General features: G+C 35.8%; 2 protein-coding genes across 9 annotated transcripts; both read left to right on the plus strand.

Moving 5' to 3' along the window:
• Positions 1 to 230: 230 nt before the first annotated feature.
• On the plus strand, positions 231 to 9,346 carry LOC114535789 (elongation of very long chain fatty acids protein 4-like). Of its 8 annotated transcripts, none has more exons than XM_028557114.1 (8): positions 231 to 279; positions 3,222 to 3,283; positions 3,944 to 4,131; positions 4,519 to 4,599; positions 5,809 to 5,865; positions 6,791 to 6,905; positions 7,798 to 7,922; positions 8,308 to 9,346. In XM_028557114.1, exons 2-8 carry the CDS (start codon positions 3,226 to 3,228, stop codon positions 8,527 to 8,529), a joined length of 846 nt encoding a protein of 281 aa, XP_028412915.1. In that variant the 5' UTR covers positions 231 to 279; positions 3,222 to 3,225; the 3' UTR covers positions 8,530 to 9,346. The 8 variants fall into 8 exon arrangements, with proteins under 8 accessions (XP_028412915.1, XP_028412909.1, XP_028412913.1 ...); XM_028557108.1 differs by lacking the exon at positions 231 to 279 and adding an exon at positions 1,508 to 1,673 and having other exon boundaries at positions 2,976 to 3,283; XM_028557112.1 differs by lacking the exon at positions 231 to 279 and adding an exon at positions 1,508 to 1,673 and having other exon boundaries at positions 3,177 to 3,283.
• Positions 9,347 to 10,529: 1,183 nt separating this feature from the next.
• LOC114535790 (elongation of very long chain fatty acids protein 4-like) lies at positions 10,530 to 19,968 on the plus strand. Its single transcript, XM_028557115.1, has 8 exons — positions 10,530 to 10,584; positions 11,892 to 11,957; positions 12,083 to 12,270; positions 12,895 to 12,975; positions 14,398 to 14,454; positions 18,680 to 18,794; positions 18,888 to 19,012; positions 19,711 to 19,968. Exons 2-8 carry the CDS (start codon positions 11,900 to 11,902, stop codon positions 19,912 to 19,914), a joined length of 828 nt encoding a protein of 275 aa, XP_028412916.1. The 5' UTR covers positions 10,530 to 10,584; positions 11,892 to 11,899; the 3' UTR covers positions 19,915 to 19,968.
• The last annotated feature ends 36 nt before the right edge of the window (positions 19,969 to 20,004 follow it).

Consider the following 20,004-nt stretch of genomic DNA (forward strand, 5'->3'; position numbering starts at 1 on the left):
ATCGGGTTGAGAACGGGTATGTTATAATGTTCTAATGGTACCATGGCAGGTATAGTTTACCTTTGATAACAATGGTATTTACAATGAGCCAGCTATTCAGACCTATTAATAACATTTTGGAATTTATCAGCAGAGTTCGACACGTAACTATCACTTCATTGGGAGGTCATTAATATAAACAAGAAATAATAGTGGTCCCAAATTGCTGCCCTGTGGAATGCCCTGCATGGAACAGAGTCTGATAATTGATCATTGACGCGACATTTCTGGGCTCTATCGGTAAGATAAGATTCAAACCACCTCAAACTGATTTCGTTTATTCCGTAATTTTTAATTATTTGGTGATCAACTGTGTCAAATTCCTTCTTTAAGTCAATGAAGACAATTCCATTGATTAGGCCATTATCATGTTATTCACGAGTCACAATAACTCTTTACATTAATGTGGGAGTTGTTTTTACTACGTTGAACGAGTTACATTCATTATTAAGGAAGGAGTGTTTTCAACTCGGCCATGCGAGTTGTTTTTACCCCCATTAAAGGCGTTGTTATAACTCTATGTAGTTAAAACTACTCCTCTGCAAGACTACAATATAATCTATTCATTTCAACTCCATCTTCGGGAGTAGTTTATATATATACATATAATATATATATATATATATATATATATATATATATATATATATATATATATATCACCGAAGGCGATGGTTGACAAATTTTACTCAACTGTTCCTGGCTTAAATTGAGTTGTGTATGATTCCACTCGAAATTAAGACCCTTTAAAAGGACCTAGACCACGTTGCGGCTCATTACACCTATGCAGAAGGGAAAGACTCATGAGAGCCTACTAAGCCAATAGCTAAGATTCGATCACTTTGCTATGTTGAAAACGAGTATTAGGACTAGTTTTGGGAGAATGAGTGGTTCATGTTGGAGATTGGATGGGTGTTGTGGGAGAGTGGGTATAGGTTCCCGTTCGTACTCTTGCCACTTAGAATCTTTTTCTTCTGCAAGATTGCAAATATTGAAAAATATCAGGACGACCATTGACGCTCCCTGGACCAAAATATGATTGTTTGAATGATTCCTCAAATTAAAATTAATAGTCACCGGAAGTGATCGAAATTAGAAATTGAAAGTGCTTCACCTTTGTCGAAAAGGGTATGTATGGGTATTTCCTAGCTAGATCAAATTAAATTCCTGGTACCGCCTGGCACTAAGGATGAAAGAGTAGCCAGGGCCCAGAGCCAAGTTCATCAGGATTACATTGAAAAAAGAACTTCCTACCACGAGCGCATGTAAGCACATGTTGGGACGACGTCAAGTTACTCTCTGATAACTCAAGTTTTTAATAATGATTTTTTGCTTAATGCTTATTAGAGAATGCTGGAATGTAGTAAAGTGGTATCAGTAAATCACATTGCAAAATCAATGAAATATACGGAGACATATGCATATCTAAGTGGAAACATTATTTGGAATTTGACCTCATTGACCAAATTTAACATTGCAAAATTCAAACTTCAAAATCAATTGTTAAAGTGCTTTGTTATTTAAAGTCTGTGAAAAAAAAGTGTGGGAAGGAAATGCGATTTTCCTCTTAAAGATTTCAATAGTGCTTCAGCAATTGAAATTGGAAAAGGGTATAAGTGGTTTTATCTCCAAAGGTATGTTTTATGATTTTATCATGACTTAAGCTTCACGATTAGTTTGGACTTTGGATCATGATCCAATTTGACATTTGTCGCCATGTGAATATCACCATATTTTTGGGTGGGAAAAATTGTCAGAATAAGGTGTTAAAAGTGACACTATAGAAAACCGAAACTAATTTTTACGAATCTTGGTTGCCAAGGACTCCAATATGAATCAAATTCTCAAGTGTGTTATATTTATTGCTGTTTTTAATAGGAAAGCGCAGTGTATCGATCCGATATTGTTTTGATATCTGCAGTTCAGGATATCTGCAGTTCAGTTGACTGATAGTTTTGCGATAGTCTGCCAATATTCGAATGTATTGTGTGATTTATTTTTTAATAACGAGAGTGTAGAAATATTTTGACATGGGCACAAACAAACTCATCTCATCCTCAGTGAGGGGAAAATCTGACTCAGATTTTTTAAGTGGAAACATGCTTAATCAGGTTTAAACTGACCTGCTTCCCTAGCACTGAGGTTAACTTGGTTAAACATTTTTTGAATTGGGAAACTAAATTAGGTTGAAGTTAAGGAGGACACCAATGGAGGACAATGATATTTAATAATTACAATGTCCTTGAGTTGTATGTAAGCTGATTGATAACCTACAAAATGAAGTTGATCAGTTATCAACCATATATGACAGGAGTGAATGGTATAATTGTTAGTTAGAACTTTCTAAATTATCATGAAATTGTGTGAAGTTGATATAAATTCTCCTCTTAGTATGCTGTATTTCTGGAGTGTTTTCACTTCTCCCCTTATATTAGCTTATGTATAATAGAGTGAGTGGCTGCATGACAGCCAATCAGGTCCAATAGGGTTAGAAGTTCTAGTTAAGTTATTAAATTATTATCTTTGGCAGAAGTTCCGTCTGTTCTTTTCACATTTCTGAAATTAAAGCTCATAATGCAGTCTTGGTTCATTCGAATAATTTGGCAAATTGTTTATTTCCTATTTCCTTGACAGGAAATGTAGACATTGAGTTTTATACTATTCAAATGATGACAGCAATTGTCTCTTTGCAAGTGATAGTGAATGGAAATGAACAATATGTTTACAATCTATTCAAGAAGGGAAACAATATATTTTGTTTCTGTTTTACTACAAAAGAGCCAGTATACAAGATATCTATGATAATTAAAAACATTGCTTTAGTATAGCATTGGTAACCTTGTGCAGTTTATTGTAATTTTTTATTTAAAATCCACAATGATTGCATGGCTAAATTAGCTTGTGGTTATCAACATGTTGAATACCTTTTCCCATAGGTGATCGAAGCATTGGGACTACGTGCTGCTGCCAGCTCTGGGCAGAATTTATGATGAGCTCAGCAATTTGTACTCAAAATTTTGGCAACTGTTGCTTAAATCCATGATAAGTTGGGCAATTCTTGCTGAAATGATTTGTGTACCTCCCCCCATATATTTCTTCCTGTTGGTCGTCCTGCATCTTGATCTGTTTAACTCTAGGCATTTCACTCACTGAGGTTAATAAATCACAACCAATTTGTTTAGGACCATGGATACTTTTGTATCAGATATCAAAGGATATTACAACCAGTTTGACAGCACAAGTGGTAAGGTGTAATTATGTGTAATTGTACTGATGATATGTACCTATATAACCAAGGAGCAGTGTGGCAGCATCTTCAAACAACTTAGCATCAAATGTGGTATAACAACTGCCTAAATAGACAAAACAATTCTCTACATTTCGACCTGAGGGCCTTCGTCAGGAAACCAGGTCGAAACGTCAAGAAGTATTTTGTCTATTTAGCCATTTGTTATACCACATTATGTACCGATATAGTTTCAAAGTACATATTCATCACATTTTGTAAAAAAACTTGCACTGCAGAATGAATTTAAGAAAAACTGCTTAATTTTATAGTGGCAAGTCCAAAATTAAAGGGAGTCATTTTTCAGCACTGGTTGTTTGCTTCCTTGAACATAAACTAAGAGTAAAGAATGTCAAAAACCCTGAAGTTGTGACAATTACTACACTGCATGTCTCTTGGAGACACTGGTCTCAGCATGATATGATCGAATGCTCTATTATAGCACTAAAATCTCCACTACCTTTACCCACTCATATATATATATATAATTGCATATCTTCATTGTGATATCAATATATAGCACTTTATGCATCTTTAGACTGACCTTCAAGTGGTGTGTTATCCCACAGCTCACAAATGGTTGTTGTTTTACAACAGTTTTTTTTTCATTTTATATAGATCCCAGAACTCAAGGTTGGTTTCTAGTTCCATCTATCTACAGTCCCCTTTCAGCATGCCTTTTATATATTTTGGTTGTTCAACTTGGACCGCGATTCATGGATAAGCGACAACCACTTGAGCTTAGAATCCCAATGGCCTTGTATAACTTTGGAGCAACTGCTTTAAACTTTTATTGCTGTTCAGAGGTATATATCTATATTTCTAGGTGTTGTCTTCTCATACTGGTACATCTCAACTTCTCATACCCTTGTCTCCTTGACTGTTGGAAATTGTTTAGTTTATCTACTTCAACGGCTTTTAAATTGTCTACAGCCTAAAATATTGTTTAAATAAAATGAAATAATTTTTAGAGAAGTTAAAATTAAAATTGAAATTAAGTGGGTTTGTAGTTTTCATGCATGCAATCACCATGAGAATAACAGCAACGACCTACTGGTACAACTTAGATAATTTCCACTCCGTGAAAATTCCTAATTGACTCAACTTCATGTATGTGCACATTGCACTTGGAAGGCGCACATCTTCTAGCCGGTCATTACTAAATTATTGAATGCTTTTTTCTATTGTTGTAGCTTCTAATTGGCGCGTGGAAAGCTGGCTATCGTTATGTATGCAACAGAGTGATAATTTCAACCGAACCGGAGCATATGAGGGTAAGTAACTCTGTAGTACCCTATTATGCTCGAAATAAAAGTTACAATTAAAAAAATGGTTTTCGTATATTATTTCAATGCTCTGGAAAGAGCTTTTCCTGCGGTATACCTCACGACTGACGAATTTTCCCAGTTTAAGATTTCCATTGGTTTTCAACTGCCTAAAAAATTTAAGGACTTAATAAATTTAATTTTATTTGATTTTCGCTTATCGATTTCGTAAAAGGCACCTACACACGAAAGTTATGTGCCTTTTTAAGCAACTGAGTACGCCTGGCATCTTGCTAAAGCTCGGTGTTACAGCGGATAGTGTCCCCCCGCTGATAGTGTCCGCCACGGGCCCGTTGTATGAAAGCCAGAAAGCGCTATCCACCGGATAGTGTTTTTTTTTCAATCGCTTTAAATTTCGACCCTTGTTTGCTATAACTTTGAATAAATCTTAGTATTCGTAAATCAAGGATCCTCTTTAATAATTGCAGGTCCCAAATATGAAATGTTATCGCTTTTCGCGCATTTTTAGAACGGTGAAAAAAACCACCATCCGGTGGATAGCGCTATCCGGCTTTCATTCAACTGGCCCTTGGACACTATCCGCTAGCGGAAAAGTTAATATTTGCTAGAAAATATAAATTGGATCGCAAATCGGTAACACTCGGCAAGTTGAATCTGCATTGACGTGCTCAAAGTCTCAAACAAGCTCAACTTAAATGTTTCCTCCGGCGTGCGCCGGGCTTATACGGACGTATCTCTAGTGTGCGCCAGGCTGAATAGAACCTCACGCATAATGACGTCAGGCGCAGGATGCATTAAACTCCGTAAAACTTCGTTTAACATCAGGGTCTCTGCGTTTGACGCCATTATGAGAAAGATCTGTTGTTACATAATTCAGGCTGAGGCAACAGAATACCTAACTTTTTGGTACTTCATATAAAATGGTAAATAACGTACTTTTTCATCATGCATTTTTATTGGGTTGCGGAAAATGTAAACGAATTTGCTGATTGGTCGTAAACGTAATTCATCCTTGTTGCTCTATTAATAGTAATAGTCGCATTTTACAAGTTATACTCATGCATACACTTTAACAAGAACAGAAGCAATTTAATGTGGCACATATATACAGGATTTATCAAGAAAACGCGACCCCGGAACTTCTTATTAAGAAATCGACAATCAGATGTTTAAATGGAATATTTTATTACTTTCCAGATCGCGAATGCTATTTGGTGGTTTTATTTGTCAAAGTACTATGAAATGTTGGATACGGTATGGGTTGATAGCATTTACAATATAAGTCGTATTTCATCGTCCAGCATTTTGTATAAAATCTTTTTCTTGGGTTATATTATAAAAGGAATAGAAAACACATTCTCTGTGTCTCTATGTTATGTAAACAGTAAACGTTATAGAAACGCTCAAAGTAACGTACGTAACGCGAAACTAGCCCTAACGGCTCCCACTGCTTATTTCTTGTTCTTCCAAGCTCCCATGCGTGTTTCTATTACTGTATAGAGACACGGAAAATGTTTTCTAATAATCTCTAAAATATTCCTTTCTGTGGAAACATTGCCAGTGGTTATGAATTTAGCGAACATTTTTGAGCCGCCGTCTTAAAAATACCACGTCCGAAATCAATCAGGAAAACGCATTACCTAAAGGCGCTGTTACACTGACTGTGCCATTTCCCGTGCAACTTGCAATGCAATTCTACGCTTAAGACATGTAAAGTTGACAAATACTACATTTTATTACGCTATGCTGACTTCTCCTACTGTAACATTTCCAGCACTCTTTACTTGCATATTAACATCTCTCAAAATAGTGTAACAGCCGACACACTCCGGACGCGATTTGCCAACGCGACGCGAATATGACGAATTTTTCAGTTTTCAAAATTTTCTAATTTTGACAATGCTGTGCTAATTTTGGCAGTTCTTGGTAATTACTGAATGATGGTACATTTTGACTTGTCTGGTACCTGTATCTCTCAAAATTTTCGTTGGAAATTGAATTTATTTGCTCTTGATAATGAAAAATTCGCGTCGCGTTAGCGAATCGCGTCCAGTGTGTGTGGACCTTAAGGTTAGATAATGTCACTTGCAGTGCACCGTGAAACATTAATAAGAATTATCGCCATTGTTTAGTATTGACGTAAATGTTGTTGAGCAATTGTCAGCGTGTGCATTTATAGGTTTTTTTCATCCTTCGAAAGAAGAACAGCCAGATTACTTTCCTTCATGTTTATCATCACATGTCAATATTAGCACTGTGGTGGATTGGCATTAAATGGGTTCCTGGTGGTACTGGTAAGTTTGCCTGTTAAAATATAAAATACTCTCCCCGTACTGCGCACCTAATTTAACAGTTTTTTGGTTGACTAACGTTTTACCATTTCGAGAAATCCACTCCAAATACATGTATCCTATATTAACTAGGAACCTTCCAAAATACTAGAATTTCCCTAAAGTTAGACACGCTTTCGTCCTATCTAACCACAATGCCTTTCGATGATAAGTGATACAGATCTTGTACATCTTGTATCTTGGAAACAACAATAAAAAAGAATAAGGTTCTATCACTTCATCCAATACCACCGACAAGCACTAGCCTTAATTGTTGAACACTGTTAATAAAAAACAAAACAAAATATTGAATTATTTAGTTTACCTAAACTGTCTGGAGACGTCTTATTGATTTCAAAAGCAATTTTCTCTTGAGCATTTATTTGTGTCTTTTTCATTCAGAACTTCTCTGTTTTTCATCTCGTAATGGCATCGCCGGTAGCGCCGGTCCATTACGGGAAAGTAATGAATCGCTGAAAATTATTCTAAGCTAATCACTGAGCTCCATTTCACCGAAAGGGACGCTTGCCATATAATAAACATGCTTAAATGCCCAAAACTGTGATAATTCATGATGCACAGTCCGTAATTTGAACCTAGTTTAGACTGTCACGAACGTTTGAATCGTTTTTGAACGACTATTAAAAACACGTTTAAACACGTTCGTACAAACAAACTTTTTGTCAAGATGTACCCGAAGGACTCGAAGTATTTACAAATACTAAACAATGTCACATATAATGCTTGCGATAATGCTTGCGCTTCCCTCCTAAGACATGATTCTCTAATACCCTCTTTATTCTCTTCGATGAACACGATGCCCAGAAACTATGTAAACATATTCGGGGGGTTTCAGCTTTTTATAGTTCTATGATCAATTCTTTCGTCCATGTTGTGATGTATACCTATTACGGTCTGAGTGTATTTCCTTCAATCCGAAGTTACTTATGGTGGAAACGGTACCTCACGCAACTTCAGCTGGTAAGAATTTCGAATGGCGTGTTTAAGTTGTTTTATATACAGTAGATGCAGTTCTTTACTTTTTTATTTACTGAAACAATATTGCATTGGATTCGTCTTTCTAACCAGTTTAGGTGAACAATTTTTAACATAGAGAATTTTATTTCTCAGTTCTTCTGAGAGCCCATTCCAGAATTTTTCTTCTCTGAACTTGAGACATTTCAAAGAAGTGAGAGTGAGGGATTAGTAAAAGTAATTTAGTAGAAGAGTCTCGTAAATTGTAATCCTGGGTGAAAGATGTTTTGAAAAGAATGTTCAACAAAAATTTCGCAGGGCTTAAAGGAATCATGGATATACTCAGCATTTTTTGACCGTTACTCTCGGCTCACCTTTTTTTTACATATAGTTTCAGTTTGTGTCTTACGTCGTGCAAGCAGTCTTAGCTCTATATGATGATTGCGGTTTTCCTCGGTGGGTGAGCTATGGTATGATGCTCTATATGGTCACCATGATATCGCTGTTTGGAAACTTTTACCTGAAAGCGTACCGTAGCGGAAAAGACAAACAAAAAGCGAAGGCCATTCAGTCCGAGAGTGTTCCCAATGGAACGCGGGAGAAAGTTGATTAACAATCCAAAAAACCGAAAAGATGACCCCAGTGCAAGGCATGCTGGTAAATTAGCTACATGTTTATTAGCTACATTAGGACACGATATGAGTATTGGAAAAAATGTGTGCAAGTTAATATTGTAAACAAGGTTTTTGGCTATTTTTGCAAAACACGCGATAAGAAACTAAGAATAGTTGTCGACATTTTCCGCTGCCGTATTTACTGATCAAATAAAAATTTTGTAAATCGGCTGCCTAATTAATGGCCTATTTGACTTACGAAATATTGCTGAATCAAATGCAACAAAATGTTTTTTTAGGTCTACATACATAGTCGAGTCGAGATATTTATATGTTTCTATGAACTTCAGTGTACATTTTTAGCCGTGGCGGAAAAGCGGAAAGCTATATATAACCTGTCAACGTTTTGTACAGCCTCGTTTCATACACAATGGCAAATGATATAAACACATTAAATATAGTGCACAATGTATTTATATTTGGACAACTCTTCTGAGCGCTGATTGGCTAAACAATGAGCGCGAGATCACCTGGATGTTATGGAAACGATTTAAGTGAAATGTGAAATATCAAAGCGACTTCACATAGTGACCGTTTGTAAACAAATATATTTTCAACAAAAACAATTTAACAGCATGCATTGCGCGGTGTTATTATTATAGTAATTTAATAATTATAATAACAATAAATAGATGATTTTTATACCCTAAAACAATATACACTTAAAGTATGCTCCCGAAGGAAATAGTGGGTTTTGTTTTCTTAAGAGTCTGATTGAGTCTCGAGGGAAAACAAAACTCCCCGAGGTAGTGCACATTAAGTGCTTTGTTATATAGGAACAAGAACATACATGTTACACAACAATTTCATCCCAAAAAAAACACTTTGTTATGACAATATGCGGGCAACTATTTTTCACTTGTTTCCCTGGCGGGAAACATTGCATTCAATTTAAAGTCATATGACTACAAATTAATGCACCAACCACATTTAAAATACACAGCACCTATATAACAATAAATATTAATTATACCCTACGAAATTTTTAACACTTCAATCACTATATTTAAAATTGTTAATATTTGGATAATTAAAAACATATTACAATATTTGTAGCAATGTTGTGATGTCATTGTGGAATCGCAAATCTTTCTCGACTAGTCGACTAATTAAGGCCCGCCGCACACGGAAGCTATTAGCTGAGGTAAAGACCTCGCGAGGCAGTCCGAAAAGCGAGAAGCTTGCCTCTCGAGATGAATTCCTCAGGCTGAACTCGAAGTCAATTAACGATTTTAGTGTTCGAGTTAAGCCCCGACTTTTGAAAGATGTGAACAAATAATGCGCGTAAATTAGAAAAAACATTCGTGAATAAGGGGACGTAGATTGGATAAAACCCATTGAGATGACTAAACCTGGAGTGCCTGCTCCTCTCGAAAACCGTTCGCGAAAGTGTCCGTAAAAAGATGGCGTCAGCAGAGGTCATTTCTCTCATAGTAGCAGCCACTGTCCGCGTGTGTAAGATATTTCGCCTGGCGCATGATAACTCAGTTGTGTTTTGGTGCCCTATGACTTCATCATATCAGAGCAGCTGGAAAGGGAACATTAAATAACTTAAGCTTAGGGGGGGTTACGTTTTCCCAGTTCTCCCTCCTGGTTTAAACGTCCCTACTCCATTAGCCGGCTAATAAACTAGATTCGCAGTCATATTGCTATTTTCCCTTTAATCTCCCTGACGTTTGTTTATGTTTGACCAGTTTTATTATAATTAAAATAACTGAAAAATGGGCCATATATTCGACATAGAATAGTTGTGTATTCGGTAATGTGTAACTATACTACAGCCGGTATTGGTCATTGGTGAATACTGTTCTCAAACGAATACCGCTGTGCCGAGTATATTACTGTTGCCTAATACACCTGCATCACGTGAAAAGGAAACGGACGTCTAACTGGTCATATTTTGATAAATTATATCACGTTATTACTTTCCGTACAGACCAGATATCACCCTATATAGACGCTCAAGTACCTTCAGGAAGTTTATTACTTGAAAGGTAGGTTACTCCAAATCAGTAATACCAGTCATAATTAATTATTTATAGTAATTTAGTTACTATAAAATTTTGCTTGTTGTATCGAGAACTGTTGTTATCTTGTTGCATTCGCTCAAGCTTTTCGTGATGCTTTTCTTTGCCAGTTCATAGCCTATATATGTTAGTTCATAAAAAGGCCTAAACCTTTGTGTTCCGTATCATTCATACCCTTCAGAAATTTAAATTCACTTGTTCATATTAATTATCTATGTTGTGCAGTTACGCAATATACCCGACATGCATATAGTATATAGTTCAAACATGTGGTATGACTTTGACCGTCATTGTACACTTTTCTCCAGATTAACACATGCACGTATTGTTTTATTATTTCCATTTTAAATGGCTTTCAAGTGACGACGGTTCATTTCTCTCCAAGAGAAATCCTATCGGTCCTACTTAATTTGAATAATCCCTGAAATGCTATCAAATACCGCACCGTTATTATCACTAGAGATTTCTGGGAATAGAGGGATGTCTAAATATAATTTCATCTATAGCAATAACAGACATTAGTATTGACTTTTGTTGTCAAGTTTTTGCCTGAATCATTGCACAATTACCTGAAATATGAGCACTACACCGAGTACAGCTTGTGTAAATATATATTAGCTGTGTATAAGTAAACAACACGATATGCTGTGTACATAAAACCGCATAATAAAACAAGCGTCGATATTTTAAGGTGCATCGCACCTCATCTTTCACTACAGCTTCACTGCTCCGGTCGCACCACAGTGAGAGTTCGAGCTCCCTATTCACAGCTATAGAGTTTGTTTTTAGTGAAAGGTTTTAATAACCTGTGTTAACTGCAGTTAACGTGAAATACATCACCGCATACATATATAAACCATGTTCACACCTGTAATTTTATATTGGGCCATCTGGAAAGTTATAGTGAACAATGAAAAAACTGATAATATGTTTTATATGAAACCTCTCTGAAAGTCGTGCTAGCGTTAGAAAAATTAATATCCTGATAAGGATTTTTTTATTCAGGCACGTTGCGTGGCAACGTGCAATTAAACAGTTTCTTAAATTGCCCCTTAACTTTAGAAAACTGTTTCTTAAAGTTTTCTAAAATTGCCCCTTAACTTTTATGAAACAGTGAAAAAAGAGGCATCCTTTACTTTCCACACCAGTTTGTAAACAATCCTGCGCATGCGCAGACAAATCACACCTGCTTTTGTGGCGTAAATCTTCATCGTCTCATTTCAACCAAAAGACAATGACTGGACAACGACATATAAAAACTAATTTTTCTTCAGGATATAATATGAATCAGTTCGTTACAGAAGCTACGGAATATTACAATTGGCTTGAAAGCATTAGTGGTAAGTTCTTAGCGTACAATTCACAGTATTCTGTATAAGGAGAGATACTTCATACTAAGTTTACTTTATATAGAAACTCCACCTACAGCAATATCAGTTTTCTTTCTTGGTCTTGATTTTTATAGATCCCAGAACCAAGGACTGGTTCTTAGTTTCATCTATCTTCAGTCCACTTTCAGCTTGCTCATTGTATTTGCTGGTAGTCAATATTGGGCCACGATTCATGGAAAAACGACAACCGTTTGAGACTAAGATTCCAATGGCTCTGTACAATTTTGGAGCAACGGCTCTGAGCTGGTATTGTTTTACCGAGGTATACTGTTTTTGCTTAAATAGAGCTCAGACAGGGCGAATTTGAAACCAAGCTCTTCATGGAATTTGATTGCAATGTTTACGTGTAGCAGTTTTTTAAATTAACTCCTGTGTTCACTAATAACGATGTTGTCTTGAATCGATATTCATTGTGGGTCATACAGGGTAAAACTTCTAATTCAAAACTTCATTGGTGTGCATGGCATTGAAAAACTATATGCGACAAATCTAATGCCCTAAAGATTTTCTCGAGGACACTAAAGAATTTAATGTCTACTTCATTCACTGCATGTTGCAATACTTAACACGATAACAAACATCCCAGTTCCAATCCTACAGAAGCATAATTTTATTAAAGGGGTTACTCCTTAGGGACACCTTGTAAACACCGGGAAAATAGACTAAATAGTGGCTAAGTCATGTCTTCCGTGCAGTAAAACTAATGATTTTGTTTATTGCATGCTGTGCTCACAGATCGCTTACATAACTATTGCCGGTCCATGCAGACAGTAGGAAAAAGGCAATCGAAATACCAGCCTACATTGTGATTATAAGCCAAACTACAACATGATTGCCTATAATCTAAAAACGTTTAGAATGCTAATTTATTCGTTTATATTTTAAGCTATTGATTGGATCATGGAATGCTGGTTATAATTACATATGCCAAAGAGTGATTGTTTCAAACGAGCCCCAGCATTTGCAGGTAATTATTATACATGCATTCACGAATATTTCCATGGGTTTTTTCGGTAAATATCATGCGGCAAAATTACACCAAAGTTTCGTTGGGGGAACACCTGGCTGCAAAAGCGCTCCGTAATGATTAATATTAACGACACAAAATGCGATCTTTCCTGTCGTATTTCCATAATCTGTCGTTTTTCAGCGGTGTTGGCTGGTTATGACCTTTTGACCAGTCTGACCTTCCCAATGCGTGAATCTCACTTTGTGCAAGAAAACACGACGTCATTAGGTAATCCAACCCTTTCCTTGCGAGCCTTTGGATCCTATACAATTCGTTGTAACATTACAAACAACTCAGCAACAAATACCTGTTTTTTTTGCGATTTTTGTCCTTATCATGTGCTACAATTCTTATGGTTGTCATTTTTGTCAGGGGATCCTGAAGCTGCGGGGATCCCCATCAATTGATACCCTATATATGATTACCCCCTGTTTCACCATTGTTAATTAATTGGCTTCATCTCGGCAATGCTTTTGTCTATCTATAGACAAGAAAATGACCGGTTCTAGAAGGGGTATTTTTGGAATAGCGTGATTTGTTTAATGATTTTTCAAGCGTATGTACGTCATACAGATCATTGTTTTTCTTTTACTTGAATAGCATTATACTAGGCAAGTTATTCTGAGTAAAAAAATTTGTATGAATGTGCAGTTACCATAGTTACGAATACCAGACACACCCAATGATTGAAAATGGCGGAGTTTTTAAAAAAGATAACTAACTTAATTTTAACACTGTAATGATAGAATTGCTTTTATTTAGCTTTAAAGATCTTTGCCTATGTGCTGAATTAAAACAATCAAAATTGTTGCAATAATAATAGTTGGCAAACTATTAATATAAACTTCTATGAGATATAGAAAAAAACTCTCGTTGAGCGAAATACGCCACTTTAAGTTCATATCCAAGACAAAAGTGTTCAGAGTCATTCCCGAAGGTTTAGCTTTTTTCACTTTTTAAAATATCTTCCATGGAAATAAGGGAGTGAGATTTTTCGTTCGTCGAGAAAAACCATAATTAAGCTAGGTTTTGCATATATTCATAAATTATGGAGAACAATACAATAAACAATAGTCCAACCAAATGGATCGTTTGTTTGCTCAGGGCCCTATTTAATAATATGTTTTGTTTCGTTCTTGCGTTTTTTCCATAACTTTATTTCAAAGAGAAAAAAATTCCAGATTTGGAAGACCTATTAAATTGTGTCCCTTATTTTCTGCTAAAGAGTATAAATCGTAATTCTGTTCTAGTGTACCTCTTACAGTACAACGAAAACTGAATCTCGTTGTACTGAAAACAATTAGTTCCATCAATCAAAAAAATACTGTCGAATAAAAAAAATTTTGATAAATTAATATGCCGTATTTTCATATTTTATAGATAGCAAAGGTTTTATGGTGGTTTTATGTATCGAAGTATTATGAAATGTTAGATACGGTAGGAAATCCTTCGACTGTGACTGAATATAAATATTTACTTCTTTTCGACCTTAGTCTGAACTGATTTGCCTGACCTGTAAACCGCGTTTACACTACGTGCTTTGACCTGGACCAGGCCTAGGCCTAGATGTGAACGTTGTTAATTCTAGGCCGCAGAATCCAGGCCGACGGTAGAAGGTGGTCTGGACCAGACCTGCACCGGACCTGGGGCACGACTTGGTAATGTGAACAGGCTTTACCTACTACGCGTTTACTAGATCTCTTCTGGCTCTAAATAGGTGTGTTAACGTGTTAATTATCCCTGACAGAGCTCGGCATAGAATTTTCCCGGCAGCAAATATAGCTTACTTTAGCAGGCTTAGCTATACAAGGCTTTGGGAAATCTTGGCCTAGAGTTCGGCCAGTGTGAACTGGTCACTTTTTGCCCAAGTTAGGACTTGACCAGATTTTGATGGGCCTGGGCTGCTATTGTATACGCGGCTTTAAAGTTATGCGCCGCTTCGTCGTTCACAACATGCATCTTTTCAAAAGAAGATTAGTTCGACAGCACTTCCGAGAAGTACGATGAGGACGCTAGACCATCAGTTGAGACGTTGGGAGTATATTATAACCTCTAACCAAAGTGTTATAAAGTTACCCGATGTCTGTATTTAAATTCTTCTAAATTCTATTGCTTCATTTACCTGAAGTGTAGTGATAAAAAACCCCGATAAGTTGAGTAAATGTAATACGCCTAGTTGGCCAATCAGGAAACTATATTTTCAACAAATACGTCACCGCGCACACCTTTTCAAAATCAAAGTATTTAACGTTAGGGCAATGCTAAATGCCAGAAATTAATATACAACCTTCGTTCATTGGCCTAAATCTACACTCGCGAATGGTCAAAATCAATCACGTGGTTTCTTGTTACCTGGCGACAGATCATGAGAATCATAATTTATTCGCAATAACCCATGAAAATCATGTTTTATTCGCAATAACCACGAAAATCATGCATGGTTTATTCAAAAATCTTCGTTCCTTTTTGTCCTTTCGGGCTCTCGTTGTTTCTGTCCTGTCTTTTGTCGTTGGTTCAGTAATGTTGACCTTCTCTAACGTTTCATACGGTTTTTACTCCGTAAGGTTCGGCCGTTCGGGTGCTGTGCACATCCTTTTATAATAAAATTTGAGGGGATCTTGAAGACGCCATATGCAAAGTGGTGCGATCCACACTATCCAATCAGCGTTGTAGGTTACAAGTGTGGGTTGGCGTTAGAAGCTTGGTCCAGCTCTCGTATTTTGTTTACTTAAGGGCGTTGACGCACTAGTCAAGTTGGCCTTTTGCTTAGTCGATCATTGTTAAAACTTGTTCACAACTTAAAATATTTATCATCACCTTAAAGTACAATTACCAAATTATTACTCGTAAGACGTAAGGCTTCAATTGCTTAACCGAGCAAAATATAACAAAGGAATGATTGACACAAACTAGTATCCGCCTGGAAATTATGTTCTTGAATCGTTACACTTGAACCTTGTACGACATAATATTGTTTGGGAGGAAATCCCATGGGCTGTCACCTCATGACAGGAAAAGTAATTTTGTGATTCCGAAGGGTCATGATGACATTTACTTTACACGTCATTTTATGTGACATGTTCCCCAAGTAAGTTCCTCATCGATATTGACCTTCTATTTTTTGCAATGCTAAATTACATTATATATGCGCATTTCGTAACAATATGTTTATTGAAACAATAGCTACGCTTAGCGTTCGTATAAGTGCTCGTAGTGCGGCAGTGACTGCACTGTTACCCTCCTCTTCAATCAACATTTATTCCTTTAGATAAGGAAGGAATATATATATATATATATATATATATATATATATATATATATATATATATATATATATATATATATATATATATGTATATATATATATATATATATATATATATATATATATATATATATATATATAAAGAAGGAATAATATTGTAATCCTAATCCTACATCTAATATGAACAATCTAGGTCATATAGTCACTACCATCTATTTCCTCCTCTTAATATTAATTAAAGGATGCTCATTTCGTGAGTAAAATGGCGAGAAGTTATTATTGCTATTTATTAGTAATAAAGTTTTGAAAGAATCAAAAAATTATGAAAATATGTAAATAAAATGCAAAAATATTAATTGTCTTTGTACACTTGTCATCCGTCGCTATTTTAGTTTTGGAAAATATTGAATTACCCATCCAATTTTGATTTATGATTTTGCAAGTAGTCAGATCAAACGCCAAAACAACCCAATTGAATTCGTATACTAATTGCTGACTGGCAAAAATTTCAAACTCATCGCGGATTTTCAGTCAGTCGATGCGCACGGTAGCAATCTAACTAAGATTGAATAATGTAATTTCGAACCTTATATAAAAATTGGATCACGGTCATGTCATGGAATTTTGTGAGAGGTCGATAATGGCATGGCGTATGTATGTATGTATGTCATGCATGTGATTTTCTTTCATGTCAAATCATCAAGTCATGTCAGGTCATGTTGTGTTGTGTTGTGTTGTCATGTCAACTTGGATTGAATGGTTTCTGCTAAACACATGATATCAACTCATCTCATATCTCATAATTATCATGAAGACGAAGAACAAAACAAATGTGTCCTTGGAATTTGAAAAAAGTTCACAGTTATATCTACAAAATTAGTGTAAATTATTTAATGGCAGATAAGATTTTAGCTTGCTCCGACATGCTAAACCACAACATGCACTTGTTTTACTCTTTTTATACATACCAGCGTTGGCGGGCTAATAGCATTCATGTTTACACATATTCATGAAATTAACCGTGCGGTAAGGACTTTGAAACTCAATAAATTTTTTCACAATAATACTGGGAGTGCTAAAAGGAAATGCTAAATACGTCATTTCTAAATTTATTTATCATAAGTATGTGGCAAGTATATGAGGCGATATATGTTATATTGAAATTAAATTTGTTAAGATTATATAATTGTGGTTTTTTCCTTTGTGTTCATTCAATTAAATTTGATAAGAAAAGGAACATCTAGACTTCTGATTGAAAATACCGACCTTCAACGCACTTGTAAATACTATTATGGCTAAACGGTTTTGTTGCTCGACAACCAGTCCACATCACAATATTCTCGAAGAAAGAAATGTATAATTAGCTATAGGCTAACGAATGAAAGCTATTTCTATTAATTTATAATTTAGAAATAGCTTGGATTTTCGAAATGTTATTCACTGCATGAATTCACGCATTCACGCCAAAACAGAATATATCTGCAGCGGTTTGTTAAACCACACAAATGACACAATCCAATGTTTTAGAAGTAATGTATATGTACATATCTATATTATATAGAGCTAAAATTTGCACGTAAAACGTCCGGACCCCTGTTAGGCGGTTGAGTGCTAATCACAAAGTTCACAAAGAGTTAAAACTTATAACTATAGTTTGTGAGAAAGGTAAACAATCGCAATCAGAGGGTAAAGGATGTAGTTTAAATAGAGTTAAAAGTATTATAGAATCAGTTGCATAAACTAGATAAGGAATATGACGACCTGGGATAGTTGCCTCATTCATAACAAGACAGTATCGAATCATTTCGTAAAATTAGCAGCTCAAAGTTCTCCTCTTATCTCATATACTGCATGCATTCATGAAATTTCACTACAGCTAAAGTTTTCATCAAATTATTTAATTCTATGTATGTTAAAATCTTTCATACTATATTCGCCTTTAAAGAATATACCCAGTTTCTCAACTCGTAATTGTATATTTGCCTAATTATATCGTGCATGGCCTTGAATTAATGCTAGGAATACGTGATCGCAAATTTGATTTCGTTGATCAGGAACACACTGTATATCACATAATCAGTAGCGAGGGAGGAGCTGGCGGCTTCAAGTCGTTATAGCGATTATGACGAAAGAATGCAACAAGGATGTCCAGAACGTTCCGTCTTTCTCGTCCTCAATTTCTAAATTCATTGAAAGGGTGTCCACGACCAGTGGCCGCGGAAAATCGTTAAGTCGGGGGGTGGGGTGAGGGTATTCACATATTCACATTCAGCACAAATGCATTGTTCAGCGTTATTAGTTTCTTTTGAAATTGATTGTTTTTCCCGCGCATAATGCACAATATGTCATGCCAAAATCATTATTTGTTTGTACATGTTTCCTACTGTATATTTGCAGGTATTTTTTATTCTTCGCAAAAAACCCAACCAAATCACATTTCTTCATGTTTATCATCATACAACAATACTGGGACTATGGTGGATTGGCATTAAATGGGTTCCTGGAGGCTCTTGTAAGTCAAACCAATACAAGCACTTCATTTTCAATGTATCTTTTAGAACATTTTATCATTTTTATGCATACCTCATCTCATTATTTCATGTAGCTTTCTTTAGTTCTATGGTGAATTCCTTCGTTCACGTTGTGATGTATACATATTATGGTTTAAGCGTATTCCCCACTCTTCGACGATATCTGTGGTGGAAGCGATATCTAACACAACTTCAACTGGTAATGAGAAATAAATAGACCCTTCCGGTAATCATAATTTCATCGTTTTCAATTTAGAACCACCCTAAATGAAATGGATTTCTTAAGTTCTCACGAGTTGTTGTGCAGAGATGCAAAATACGCTTTATTTACGATAAATTGGGTTAGAAGATGATTCCCAACACCAAAGCCCCTTACAGACGAGCAAGTTTTCTATATGGCAAGTTGTTATGTGACAAGTTTTAATTGCATGAGTCAACGAAGAAAACTTGCCAAAGAAATGTGAGCCCTTGTATGAGTTAGACCAGCAGACTATTATTTTTTTTCAATGGAAGCTAGCATTAGCGCTGTAGCTACGTTTGACTGATTTGGAACACATCATTCCTTAACATGCACATGTTAAGGAAGCGTTGGCTCGTTTCAAAGTAAGAAAGTGAAATACATTTCATTTAATGAGGTTCTAAGCTGAAAATAGTGAAGTTGTTGTGTGAATTTGGGGTATTACAACTGAGATATTCTAGAACAATGCAAAGCGTAATTCCACGTTTTTTAAGTTTAGTGGAGCTCAAAAGGCCTGATGTTTAACCCATGCCAGAAAAAAATCAAACTCCCTTTGTCCCTTTATATAATTTTGCAACCGTGTAAACCGTGCAAAAGTTTAATTACCCAGACTCCAACAGTAATTAATTTTAACCTGTTTTTAAAACTTATTCTTCCAGATTCAATTTGTATCGAATTTCCTGCAAGCAATCCTTGGTCTTCGTGAGGATTGTGGTTTTCCGCGATGGATGGCTTATGGGATGCTTTCTTATATGATATCCATGTTCATGCTATTCGGAAACTTTTACTACAGAACGTATACTAATAAAACTGTGGCGGCAAACAGGGTGACACTGAAAGAAACGTACATGAAATCTGATTAGAACTAAGGAAAGATATAGCTACTTAAAAAAATATGATTTTATTATGTAACATCATTAACATGCATGTGATTTTATATCGTCACCGAATCA

The sequence above is a fragment of the Dendronephthya gigantea genome, unplaced genomic scaffold (genome assembly GCF_004324835.1).
Source record: "Dendronephthya gigantea isolate DGI-Jeju-01 unplaced genomic scaffold, DenGig_1.0 000125F, whole genome shotgun sequence".
Lineage (NCBI taxonomy): Eukaryota > Metazoa > Cnidaria > Anthozoa > Malacalcyonacea > Nephtheidae > Dendronephthya > Dendronephthya gigantea.

What these genes read in the sequence shown, in the direction of transcription:
- LOC114535789 (XM_028557114.1), top strand. Translation starts at nt 3,226, where the DNA reads ATGGATACTTTTGTATCAGATATCAAAGGATATTACAACCAGTTTGAC. An exon ending in ACTATGAAATGTTGGATACG is followed by an intron (nt 5,866 to 6,790) that starts GTATGGGTTGAT and finishes GTGCATTTATAG; the next exon opens with GTTTTTTTCATCCTTCGAAA. An exon ending in ATGGGTTCCTGGTGGTACTG is followed by an intron (nt 6,906 to 7,797) that starts GTAAGTTTGCCT and finishes GGGGGGTTTCAG; the next exon opens with CTTTTTATAGTTCTATGATC.
- LOC114535790 (XM_028557115.1), top strand. Translation starts at nt 11,900, where the DNA reads ATGAATCAGTTCGTTACAGAAGCTACGGAATATTACAATTGGCTTGAA. An exon ending in TTGGCTTGAAAGCATTAGTG is followed by an intron (nt 11,958 to 12,082) that starts GTAAGTTCTTAG and finishes TGATTTTTATAG; the next exon opens with ATCCCAGAACCAAGGACTGG. An exon ending in ATGGGTTCCTGGAGGCTCTT is followed by an intron (nt 18,795 to 18,887) that starts GTAAGTCAAACC and finishes TATTTCATGTAG; the next exon opens with CTTTCTTTAGTTCTATGGTG.